Below are 13,398 nucleotides of genomic sequence, written 5' to 3'. Positions count from 1 at the left end.
GCATCCGGGTGAACCGTCACAACCTGTTCGTTGCTTTGAGTTAGGATGTGTGCCTTGGCTGTGGTACATATGGAGCACCATTAGCCTGTGTTCCCCTCTTTCGCACGTAGCCAGGGTACTAGCCCGTATGCGCCTCCTCGTGCTAATGCAGCTGTGCAGCTGCTTTCAGTAGGAGGCTGGGGGTTGGTGAGCTGGTTCGGCACATTGGCCTGATGTACACTGCACGAAAGAGAAATACTGGTCCGGAGAATAATCGACCCATGACCTAAGGCTAAGAGTAGGTTAGTATGCATATGCAGGTCTTGGGAGCAAAAAAAGTAAGGCAGTTATAGGTGCCAGATATGCTCGAGGACACACAATCGTTTGAGCTGGGCCAGGTGCGGCTGTCACTGGAGAGGAGGGGCTGTACATCGCTCCCTTTCGGATTTTCCATATCTTTGCTACTGATGAAAAAGGCGGTAACCATGAAGGTATCTGTACAAGCCGAATAACAGGGGACTAGATGTAATTAGTATAAAGAGGGACTCTCTGCCCGACCTGTCTGGTAGGGAAGCAAGCCAAAATTGACCATATATTTCAACGGTTACTTTCGCTCGTTCCTCCAATTAGGTTTCTCCATTTATCTATCTCAAAACGTTTGTTACTCGACCGCAATGCCTACCTCATCCACTGGTGCCATCTACAGCAGTGACAGCCCGTAAGTATGCGATATTAGCATATCAGTCCTAACATTACATATGCAAATCCGATTCCATGGTGTGTCATTTTCCGCTCACTATCTTCAGACAATATCTACTCGGTGATTTTATGAGCCAATCTTTTTGCTAATGGAAACATGGACAGTGGTAACAAGCTTCAGGCCGCCTCGGATGGTTCTACTCGGCCAGCTAGTCTCGCCGGCATCTCTGATTGTCCCACCGAGAGCATCGACCGTTTTCTAGACAATCGCAGCAGCAGTAACCCCGGAATAGTTGCTGAGTACCAGCGTCCGCCTATCGAATTGAGGGAGGCGCAAGAAGAAGCTGAGGCAGAGACGCAAGCGAGAGTTCGTATGCTTGCTCAGTTGCAGGTTTTCGACAAACTATTTGCCTTGAGTGGTGATCGAAAATCGTGAGCCATTCATTTTCTATTGAGTATACATGAAAACGTTGCATGGCGTGTGTACTTTGTACAATAAGTATATTTATTTCTCTGAATGAATATGAAGGGCATGGTATATGGGGTTATTCGCTGTGAACCGAGAAACCGGAATCAATTTGTTGAATGCTACCTCAAAATTGGAGTATCGAGAAAAGTTTTGGGTGGGAATAAATTGATTAAGATGGAATATACTACGGCCGTATGACGGCCTTGTATTCGTCAGGGATGTAAGGTGAATGCGTGGTTCATTCTTCAGAAATCGTCCTCTAGTAAAGTAAACAACATCACGGAGACCCGTGTCAACTAAGAGAAAGTGTCACTAGATAATACTGGTGAAAGAGCAGTGAGTAATACAAATTGATGGTGGGAGAAGGAGGGGGGGGGGGGAGGGTTTGCGTCCATCACAGGAATAACAGGATGGAGAGGCGCACGTGCGTGGGAGACTCCGACCCCCTGGGCGATTTTCTTGCGGTTTGCGGCAAAGGTGAGAATCTCGCGCTGGAAAAGGATCTGACAAAGTGAACACCTCCAGCTCCTCTCCTGTGGGTCTAACGGTTTGCGGGCCGCCGGTTGGCGGATAATACGGGCATGAGAGCTAAACGTCGGGGAGCGGCAGTTTGTCCAGCGGCAGACGCTGCCGATTGGTGTAGATACGTCGGATTTCACGGAGCATTGATCCGTCAAAGGTCCGTGATAGCGGAGATGAAAACGGGGTTCCGGTAGCTGAGTGGAAGTTTTCTTGATTGGCCTTTGTACCTGGTACGCCACTTACACTGGCGATGGGACACGGACCAGTAGGTAGAGGTACTGCGTAATGCAACAAATCAGATACAAGGAATGAGATTGAATGAGCCATAGACTACCATTGAAGTATGGGAACGACCATATGCACGTAGCCCGTGTACATATGCCATGGAACGCCTGATCTGTTGGAGATCGTAATATTATTGGTGCTGTTACGGTGCGTCTGCATTCACTTCTTCTTTTGGCAGTGCAAACTATACGTATATTTGCTCAAAGAAGCAAACCTATCAGCCACAATCATGCTAACGGGTTCATCTATTGGCCAGCATACGCCGCTCTTCTTGGAACCTCTAGATGACAATGGATTCCAAGGTAGATGAATAACAAAGAAAGGGGAACTTACCCTTTGTCCACGGTTTTTATAAATACCGCTCGAACTCTTCCGTTCATTAATCGCTGAAATGTTTATTATCTGTGCCATCGTGCCTATTATCATAGAGTATACTCACTCTTTGGAACGTTGTTCTTTGACTGAGTTGTTCTTCTTTGACTGGATTGCTCTTGTTTGGCTTTTATAACAACTCAGATTACACAAAATGTCTGGTCCATCCACCTGCTCAGTCTGCATTGGTAGCACTCTGTACGTGTAACCTTATTGCTCTAACAAACCTGGAATGGCTTTCAATTGCGAGGAGAATGCTCTCAATCTCATCTCAAAGATAACTCACTGGCTTTTTCTCTTTGTCTTTCCTTTTTTTTCTTTCACTTGCAATTTCCACACACGTACGTGAGCTAACGGAGACGCAGATCACAAAGCGACAAAGAACAACGCGTGACCACCACTCACGTCCAATCTTTCGAGGTTCCTCACCACCCTACCTACAATATAGATCGCTTTCTCCAACACAACAGCGATAGAACTGGACAAAACTACCAGCGACCTTTACCTGGACTTGGAGAGCCGCAAAGTGAGATTGAAGCAGAAAAAAGAATGCGAGGACTGATTCGGGCCTTTGATGAGAAGTTTGGCCAGGGGGGCGGTCCAAGCGGCAGCTAAAATTGGAGCCATATGGGCTTGGATACTACATACCAAATTGAAGCGTTTGTGAAATTTAGAATGTAGGATTGAGGAGCAATTGTCGAATTTAATGGTTATATAAATGAATAGATGTTTATTGGGAGCTAATATAACTAGAATAAATCCCATGACCCCGTGAATCAATGATGTGTCCAGACATCGTAAATTAGTCGGCAAAGTTGTGAAGTCTCACCCACAGGCTTTCTGTACAACAAATCAGTCCATTGGCAATGAATTTGTCACTATCTCTATGCACGTGGCATTTGCGTAATTACAATTCTAAAGTGGGGATTATGGACAAGATCCGTTAACTCATACAGCCATGGGAGTAGTGCATGAACAAGAAGCAGATGAAAGTGAGAACAGTGCAATGACGTACCTACTACTGTAAAGTAACACGTTTTTAAATGGGGAGTCTTGTCTCATACATTCCCAGTGAGGTGCAAAAACAGATATACAAATGTTCCGAAATCTGATAAAACGCCCTCCAGAAAGTATTGTGCCTGGTACTACAGATCGTCGGATAACACTGACGCTAGACGAGGCAAAATTTATAGGAGAGGAGATGTATTGCGACAGCAGCGCTGCCTTATAAGACGTGAGATGCCAGTCTCGAATAGTATTCCGATCTGAAGCAAAGATTGCTCATCATGATATTTCTTTAATACCCAATCGCAAAGTCCGCGGCATATACAGCCACAGTTTGTGCATACCCAACTTGTGCCCAGGTGTTCAATCAGCCAGGCACTAATCAATGAAAGACATCCCATTTCCCGCTTCGAGATATAGGCATGAAGTTGAGATAAGCATACATACTATTTCAAGCCACTAATGTCCGAAATGAGACTACGTGTATGTTGAGGCTGGGCTTTTCAAGCACTTTCGTACCATCAAGCACCACATACTAGGTAGAAAACGCCACTGGCTACGACCAAGTGCACTTACAAAGTTCTGTGCTACTTCTTATTAACAGGCCATTCGATCTCGAGGCTATCTTCAATTCTTGTCCCTAGATCAGCAACGACGAAGTTTCCCTAGTTCGTGGGGATAAGAGCATGTAATACAAAGCACCTACTTGTTTGTCATAGGTGTTTTAATCGACATCATACTCAAGAGGAGCAGAATTTATATATTGCCTAAAAGTTTCTCCGCATTATGAATGTGCGAGGGTGCTCGAGATGTCAATATGATCGACGAAGTGAAGAGGCTGCCAGTACCGAGTTGTGATGAGATGCGATGGCCCAACCGCAAGCAATTGGGGCCTGGGGTCAGAAAAGGCAAAAGTTGCCTGGTATCTCAGGTACGGCAATTGTTCAAGATTCTTCTTACTCACGTACACACCCCAAGGGCAGAGGGATGCGCCTCCAAGGACCCGAGTGCACCGAACGCTGCGCCCTGGCAGTAGCGCGATGTGCGATGCAACCCATTTCGAACGAGATGACGCTAATTTAGCTGTGCAGATGTTCGTCGATGAGATGGCGCTAATTTCGCTGGGCACAGGTCTAGATATCCGGGCAGGCAGTGATTTTGGCATCTCAGTCGCTGGGCATTAAGAGCGGAATAAGAAAAACCGGTCCCAAGGCCATGCGTCACCCCGTACTCATTCGATTATAAAGCTTGCCCTCTCCCCTCCATGTTTAATTCCAAAAACCGGCTGTCATCAACGGTTTATCTCTATATTCTCTCTCGACCAACTTCCCTCCTTAGTACCTACCTGTACCTAAGGTACCTAGGTATAATAGAAGTTCTTAGCAATTCATCTTCCGCCATGCCGCCCTCTTCGACCCAAGCCGATTATAATGGTAGTAATGAGTAAGTGATCTTTCAGCTTATATTTGTCTCTTCTCTCTCCTCTTCATATAACCACCATGGGAGATTCGCGTCATTGTAAAGCCGACGTATCTTTGAGAATCATTTTCCACATTGCCCCTCCGTTGATTGGCCAGCTGCATGCTCCGGCGCCACTCAATCTACCTCTGTACTTGCATGCATGAATCTATACATGTAGAGTACTCGTGCATGCACTCACGAGGGTGCGGCTGCTTACAGATGCTTTTTTTTAGAGGCAAAGAGCCCCAATCCATCACTTACAGCCTTGATCGCTGCCTCGGCCGGAACGGCCATGTCGATCATGAACGTCCGCCTGTGGCGTTTATGCGAATGCGAGATCGAACGACAGCCGAAGCTGAAGAAACCGCCGCGATGCGTGCTCGTCTGGATGCATTCGATCAGCAATTTCGCTCAGGCGCCAATCCAAGCGCCAGTCACTCGCGCAACTAAATCGCCGTACGGGAATTGATTGACAAGATCGCATATGAGGTAAGGGTTTACCTCAATCACTCTTTCCAACTACCTACGCACAGACACTTACAGTAATAGCGCATATTTGGGTTAATTTTGACATTCTTATAAATTGTAATGGCGCTGCATATGGTGCGTGGTGTTAATCCGCTTGTAGCATGCTTCTGGGGGGTGTTTTTTTTTTCAGGAGTTGAAGGTGGCATGTTAGGGATGGAATCAACCCAGCCTCGATTCTCCGACTGAGGTTTAAAATTGTAGCTACAGTAAGGCATCAATTAACACCGCTGATTCTACAAAGTATTAAACATGGAAGCGCTCGAGAGCAAATGTGTGACACACCAAACCTAGCGGCTCAGCTATGGGCTTACAGCAGAACATTTTCAGGCTTTCACATGTTTCGCAAGCTATCGGATACGTATCGTAATACAAACAACAAAGGCATCTATGGGCATTTGGGATGAGGATTAAGACGAGGTGGATAAAGCACAAGCACTAATGCGGTTGCCTTTTCTTCCTTCCCTGGCCTTTTACAAGAGGTAATGAATGATGCGGGTCAAATACGACATCAGTACCTACATGGAGTATTACGGCCAGTGCGGCCGGGCTTGAACAGTCGCCGCGCACCAGAAGCAGCGGGTATGATATCAAACCTCCGGACCAAGAGATGATTCGCTGCGGCGGGACGGCGCGCCCCGCTAGCGGATGGAAAACTCCCCACTGGCGAAGCGGCCTCGATGCTTCTTGTCATCCCCCGAGTATATCTCCTTACCACAAACATAGAAAAATAATTCAGAAATTGTCTTCATTATTATTCTTCTCGTTACATTTAGCATTCGAAATCACCCCATATCTATCGATATACACCTATTTACCTTGGGTTGTTCTTCTCCTAGTTCTGCCAGGCATTCTACTAGCGCTAAGGGACTTCGTGATTACGGTTTCCATCAACACCACAACATATTGCAAGTAACTTGGGGTGCCCCCAATGTCGTCCTCTGCTGGTGCAATCTATAATGGCAGTGGCAAGTAGGTTGTTTCATATAGAGGTTTTCGTTCTTTCTTTTCTTTTTTTTTCCCCACCTGTTTAGCTACAGGACATATCCTCCAATCTCATCCAAATGTTCAGCAAGTAACTCAACGGCGCTAACAAGATCGACGCAGTAGCACCACCTGCAAGCCACGCATCACCAACGACCGCGCGAGCCACAGCTTTGGCATCGATCGCTTCCTTGCCGACCATGAGCAACGCTGCCCCCCGGAATTCGGCAAAACTCAATCTCCAGCAGAGGCTGAAGCTGCTGCTGAAGCACAAATGACGGCCAAGCTACTTGCTTTCGAGAAGCAGTTTAACTCGAGCGATAAGCAGCCGGGCAACTAAGGAGTGGCGCAACAAGCAAACCGCCGTTAGATGCATCAATAGGCTCTACAACAATCCTTACCGAGAGCAGAAATGTTAAAGCTCATTGGGGCTATGTGGAGGCGGGCAATATCCTTTTTCTTTGCAATATTATCTTTTTGTAAATATCTATTGAATGAGTACAGGGGTTTTGAGTCTAAAATATGGATGAAGGTTACAACAAATACCTGCATTAGTCCTGCACGCACCATGTCTAACCCGTGTTACTTGAATCGATCTGATCTATGCGAGGCCTCAGATACCATCAGGCTTTCGGTTTTTCCCGAGTCTCCCAATTGAGTCCTTTTCTTCTTGCTATTTGGTTCAATTCTTGACTGCCAGTAAAGTACCTAGGTGCCCATGTACCGATTCCGCCATGAAGCGGCAGTGGCCGGCTCCACGGCGCTAGATCGCTTCGTCGAGCCATTTCAGTGACTAGGTTTCCCGATCCTCTTTTTGTTGAAACCGTCCGACAGTTAAACCTGGGTGGCGCACCTCGCACTAGCAAACTACGAGCCTCACACCGCACGGGTCTCGATCAGTCGGCCTGCAGCCGCCGTTTCAATAACCACATCACCTAAAGAAAAAAATTACCTAGGTATTAGCTGCCATGGCCAATTTTCTCTTGCCTAATACAAAGTTCTCCTCAGGTCACTTTACCCATCTGTTCAATTCTTGCCCATCTGCCTATCAATCACCTCTCATATATTACTTGAAAGAACATCTCTTAAGATGCAGCCCTGTTCTACCCAGGCTAATCAAAATGGCAATAATGAGTAGGTAGCCTCTGATAGATAGGTACCTTTTTATTCTTACCTCATTACTACCAAGACTTATAACGTCTTCACAAAGCTGCTAACATCTTAGGAATATCATTTGGATTGCCCCTCCTGATAGACGCAATGCTCCCGATGGCAGTCAATATGCCCATATACGTCGCCCCACCGATGCACTTACTCACAGGTGTTAGAAACAGAGTACCCCAAACTATGACATATAATCTCAATCGCTTTCTCGGCCACACAGACGACCATGTTGATCACGAACGGCGGCCTGCAGCATTTATGCAGGTGCGAGATCAAGCGACAGCTGAAGCTGAAGAAATCGCTACGATGCGTGCTCGCCTAGATGCATTTGACAAACAATTTATCTCAAGTGCCAATCGTTCGCGTAGCTAAAGCGCTGCTCTGTAGTTGAATGACGGATTACATCTAAGTTAGTGTTCGTTTTAAGAGTGCTCCAAGTATCTGGCTAAATGTAATAGCGCTTGGTAGAGTTGGTGATGTAACAGAATTAGATGGTACTAGTAATAGTCGATGGCGATACTGTTGAAAGACTTGTCCTTATAAAATTGACGGCACGCGCATATTTGAAAGCCAAGTTTATAGATAGCACATAGGTAATTTTAAATATCGCCATCGGCTTCGCTACTTAATATGTGGTATAAGGATAACTTTAAACGTGTTCTAGATTTTGTAATAATTATCGTAAGCCGCAGCTTGGAATTTTAGGCTCCGACGCAGAAGCTACCTTTTTTTCCTTTTTTTCCTTTTTTTCCTTTTTTTCCTTTCCCCCCCCCCCCCCCCCCGGAGGCAACCACCATTTGTTTGCTTAATTGGTAGTAAGCACGACATATCTGGTTTGGGAGTGTAGTTGCCTTTTTTATTCCGGAGTTCGGATATAACATAAGTTACCTATTCTAGCAGATTATTGAGTAGCGGTTATCTAATACTAATGTAAGTAGGCTAGTACTACTGGGTAGATAGGTAGTTTCAAGGCTCAGTACGCTGTATATGTACATACTTACTTGAATGAAATGTCCGCTTCACGCACCAAGGCATCTTAGTGGGATCAACCAAGTCAAGCCCGTTTCTCCTTGGGTCTTAGTGCATAAGTTTCCACCATCTCTAACAAGTCTAGGCTCTATAGCAAGATTGACTCTCACAGATTTTCGGCATTACTTAGCGGGCGGTTTGTTGGAGTAGCCGCATGCCTAATGAGGTCCTTTATAATTCATCAGCCGGTATCTCCATCTCCATCACCTAGCCACCATCGGCAAGATACTCAGGTACATGTATTGGCAATTCCCCTTTAAAGGTCCTACGACCTGCTCTCGGACTTTTCGAAGAGATTTCGGCAATAAGCTTCAACTCCCAATATATTCGCCATCTCGCAGATAAAGCTAATATTCCTGCTTGCAATTATCATGGCTGTAGATCCATTGTCTTTGCTTTTGCTCCTATAATTCAATGCATTGTTTTTTTTTAAGAAAAAAACAGTTGAGGCATTGGTATCAACAATTTGCCAGCAAGTATAGGGACATAACTTAGACTACTGCCGTCGTCAGCGACCTATCAATTTATTCGACGTCAGCACAAGACATTGGACGTAATTTATTCACAATGCCGCCCTCTCCGTCTCAGGCCGCTGATAATGGCAGCAATAAGTAGGTTATACTCGAGATTATTCAAGGTATTCAACGGATAATCTTTTTCTCCATCTTCTAGCTAAATGCCATTAATGGAAATTGAATTCATCTAGCTTCAGTCGAAGGTATAGGTATATATAACTGAAGTATGCACGCTAACGCTGTTATGTAGTGACACTAAGCCACATGCTACCAACGGCAACTTTAGCCATAGCTATAGCATCGTCCGCTTCCTTGCTGATCAGCAACAATATCATCCTGTGTTCAGCAAAGTGCAATCCCCAACCGATGCAGAAGCCATTGCCGAAGCCCGAGTGGAGGTAGAGCTGCGCGCTTTCGAGAAGAAGCTTGGCTTGAGCGGCAAGACTTCGAGTAGTTAATTCGAAGCTTCAAAAATACGTCAATTGCTGGTCACAAATATAAGCATCATCGGCTGCTTACACGTTTCACGGAAGAGAATGTCAAGTCCAGAGAACACACGAATTTTCAAGAAAGCAGGCAGTTTCATTTGTATTTACACTTTATATTTTATTTTGTTTCATTATATTTTATTTTCTGCCTTGAATAGAGACCGTGAGCTTTTTTCGAGCCGAGTCCAAATGACACTGCCTTAAAGCGACAATTGAAAGATCACCAGTGAATCACCTTGTCCACTATACGCCTGTCGCTTGCTCTCCACAGCGGTTAGACAGCCACCCGTGCGCCACAACGGTCCCACGATCTGTTAGACGACGGAAGCCAAATTAGCTCCCGTCGCACCTGCTCTAGACCACCAAATTAATAAAATGGTCACAAGGTACAGATTCATAGACGTTTATAGTATTGGAGGCCAACATCTTTACCAGGGCGGGTTAATTTAAGGAAGAGGTGTATAAACGCTCATCTTGGGCCACGATTAGAGCCGCCGCCTTCTCACTGGGTAATGAATCCTCACTGGCAGCTTGCACTCGAGTACCTCACTTGATGGACATACCATGTATATCATTCTATGTTAAGACAGAGTTGATCCGATAGGTATTCAAATTTTAATGCATGTCTCACAGTTTTCACGTATGTTCTCACAATATCAGTTTTCTGCAAATCGCAGTTCATGTGTCTCACACGCATCGTTGTCTCACGGGGTTAATATTTTGCAAAATGTCACCCATGTCTCGCCCACGTCATTATTCAGAAAGGCATTATATATTTCTCACCCACACACCTTTAATTCCTTCAGCAAGCAATCTAGGCCACCGAGAACCACACCATAAATGCATGTCCCTTGCCCAATATGACCTCCAGCTGCATGATACGAGACGAAGGCTTCACAGTCAGTTTGAGAGGCTTAGTGGGTAGGCCAAAGGAAATGGTAGTTCATGCAGCTACTCAAAGGAAATCCTCTACCCAGCTTTACTTCAACATAAAATTCCCATTACTATCCTCTATTATTCATCAATATTTCCATACTTCTCCTCACCTCTTTCAAATGAGCAATCGTTTGCGGGTTTGACTTTATACACATCGTCACAGCTTCACATCATTCAAAGAGTATTAGAGAAGACGTAAATATAAAATGCCCTTTTCTTCCACCACCACCGTCTATGAAAACATGTACATGCCTCAAAACATCCCTTTCCACTTAGTACACAGTGAAATGTTTGAACTCGAAGAGACACGATTTCTCTATAGTCATATATATGGAAAATCTTCTACTGATCAAATACTGTATGTGAATATTTGCTCAATCGTTTGCTAATCCTTGTAATCTTGTAGGAAGAATGAATCCCCACAAACTGTTGTCAGTAGCCCTCAATTTACCATCACCCACTGCGTCCCCGATGATATTACATGCAGCATTGATCGTCTCTTGAAGACTGCTCCAGAATCGGCGGATGGACACTTACAACACCAAAGGTTTGGACGAGCTCCAAGCTCGGCCAAAGTAGAGAAGAATATGAGGGTCCTGTTAGATGAGTTTGACGCTCAGTTTTACTCAGGCGGCCAAAATATTTATACATAAAAATCAATGATACGTCTTTAATGTTAAAGAATCTGTCAGTTTCTATTCCTATATTTGCTTAAGCTCTACTTTTGCGGATGAGATTTACCGTAGCTATATCCACGTCATATTTGTGTCCAAGTATAATAACCAATATAACCCTAAATTTTTTTTCTCGGACCTAATAAGTAATATTGTTAATGCAATATTTGAATGTTCTAAAACTGACAACTAGATGAAGCGTTACGGTTAGGAAGTTGGCAGACCGTAGTTTACATGAGCGCAGTTGTGGAACCATTCCACCAAGGTAAAAAAAATTACGGCAAACAAGTTTACAATTGTTTTGTTGTGGAAAGAAAAGAAATAAAAGATTTGAATATGGAGTATCACAAGCGGAAGCTTTGTACTCTTAGTTGTTGAATAGATCAAGTATGCAGTGCAACACCTGGCCCTTCGTACGCATGACGTTGGGCTTTGTTGCCAAACTGAGACAAGCACCGAGTCATGCAAAATGCATATATATGGATACCGTGGGACCTAAGTCTAAAAAGGAAAATCGTCAATATGGGAATAGTAGCAATCACCTGTTTTTTGAGGAATTTTGATCGACTCGTGTTAAACTCTCTGCCGGCCGTTACGGTGCCATTCGGTGAACCTCTTCAAGCCCTAAGAACGGTGTATTACAGAATATCACTTATTTCAAATTAAAGCAGACTTTAAGTTTTTGCAAAACTCGTTATTTGCCCCCAAGGGCAACTGCCATAGAATAGTCGCGGAAGAAACGTCTCACCGCCACTCGGCTAGCACGAATCACACACTAATGGGGCACGTCAGGGTTTACATTATGCAAAGCATCTGCCTAAGTATGACATTATAGTCACGGCATTGTTTACGTAGTAATCGGACCTAGATGATAGGTCGTCGTTCTAATCGCCACGTGCCGACGTCTACCATGCATGCATATTTCGATCGGGTTTCGGCCTCCCTTGCGGCGGGGCTTGTGAATCGTGCACTGCGATTCATAATATGAGCCGAGTAATAATTGGACACAGGTGTGCGTGTATGTATTTACACACATTGGGTTTGTCCCGACGGGCGATTGCTCAAGCGAGTTGGATGCCGCATGCTGCAAGGAAGAGAAAGCCACTCACACAACACGGTTCCTCTTTGAGCAGATTAACATGCACCTACCATATCTTAAGCTATTCAGATTTGGAGAATCATTGGTTAAGATGTCTAGGTAGATAGCCACTAAAATGTCGTCAACGTCAGAATGAGTACATGTAGTAGGGTTTGCGCCGCGTAGTGGTGCGCGTTGCGCTATTCGACACGAGGCGCATGTACCCCAAATCACGTCTGTAGCACGTGGTTTAAATGACCTGTAAGAATTATATTACATCTGTTGTACTGCTTAGCATTTTTGATATGTGACTACTGCCAGGGGGTCTCCGGGGTTGCCTTCTTGGAGCATAGATTCCTCGAGTTGTGTAGCCCCGCGTAGTATGCCATAAGTGCGTTGCTTGGAATCCCCAGACTTTCTTATTGCCTTGAACTTATCCGGGCAGGGGCAGAAATATCTCAGACACTTGGGCTTAGTAGGCGGTCAAGGTTGCAATGTTCTTAAATAAGGATGCCGGGCTAAATGTTCGTTAGTGTTACATCCTTCATGCTGTGGAGGAGGGACGGGACGGAATGTAGCATCTTTCGCATGCGAACTACAGCCAATAGGAAACATCCACCTACATTGAAGACGCAAAGTGTAAGGCTCTCCAAGCGTACGCCTAATATTCAACTAGCTCAAATTATAAGAGCCAGTACAAAGACATCCGCAATGGCATAAATGAACTTATGTGGCTTCTGGGCGGTAGCTGATGTCATATGGCCCAAATCCCGGGATGTGGGCATTTAGGTCAGCCACAGTTAAGCTATTTTCTCTTCTCTTCCCGAGAGAGCTCCATACTCTTGACCTCAATCTTGGCCACTTCACTCCTACATCCGCCTCTCTTCCCGTCTCCCGTAATGGCATCATTATCTGCATTGCTGTGACTTTAGATGGCATGCGCGCAACAAAGGCAGTTTTGGCCTCCTCTTTCAATGCAAGAATCATCGCGCCTTACTTGGGCACCAATGCACCAAAACTTAAATTGTATGCGCACCCTGGGTAGGCGTCAGGATAAAATGGAGCCCACTCAAAAAGGCATACCCAACTCTGAGCATATGAGTTAAACGAATCCAATCAGAAATACAATGTCTGGATCTAGATTTTTGAGAATTATCACTGGGCCAGACCGTCCGCAAAAAATTTATCGTGTGCCTGTGATGGGCAGGAGTCT

General features: G+C 45.1%; 2 protein-coding genes across 2 annotated transcripts; both read left to right on the top strand.

Moving 5' to 3' along the window:
- Positions 1-653: 653 nt before the first annotated feature.
- T069G_08632 (uncharacterized protein) lies at positions 654-1,114 on the top strand (the record flags this gene model as incomplete). Its single annotated transcript, XM_056175842.1, has 2 exons — positions 654-697; positions 844-1,114. The coding sequence occupies 2 exons, from the start codon at positions 654-656 to the stop codon at positions 1,112-1,114; spliced, it is 315 nt and encodes a 104-aa protein (XP_056026791.1).
- Positions 1,115-9,061: 7,947 nt separating this feature from the next.
- On the top strand, positions 9,062-9,467 carry T069G_08631 (uncharacterized protein; the record flags this gene model as incomplete). The annotated part of the gene is made up of 2 exons (XM_056175841.1): positions 9,062-9,105; positions 9,260-9,467. The coding sequence occupies 2 exons, from the start codon at positions 9,062-9,064 to the stop codon at positions 9,465-9,467; spliced, it is 252 nt and encodes an 83-aa protein (XP_056026790.1).
- Between the last annotated feature and the right edge of the window lie 3,931 nt (positions 9,468-13,398).

This window comes from Trichoderma breve, chromosome 5, assembly GCF_028502605.1.
Source record: "Trichoderma breve strain T069 chromosome 5, whole genome shotgun sequence".
Classification (NCBI taxonomy): Eukaryota; Fungi; Ascomycota; class Sordariomycetes; order Hypocreales; family Hypocreaceae; genus Trichoderma; species Trichoderma breve.
The sequence above is the reverse complement of the archived record's forward strand: the minus strand, read 5'-3'. Positions and strand labels throughout refer to the sequence as shown.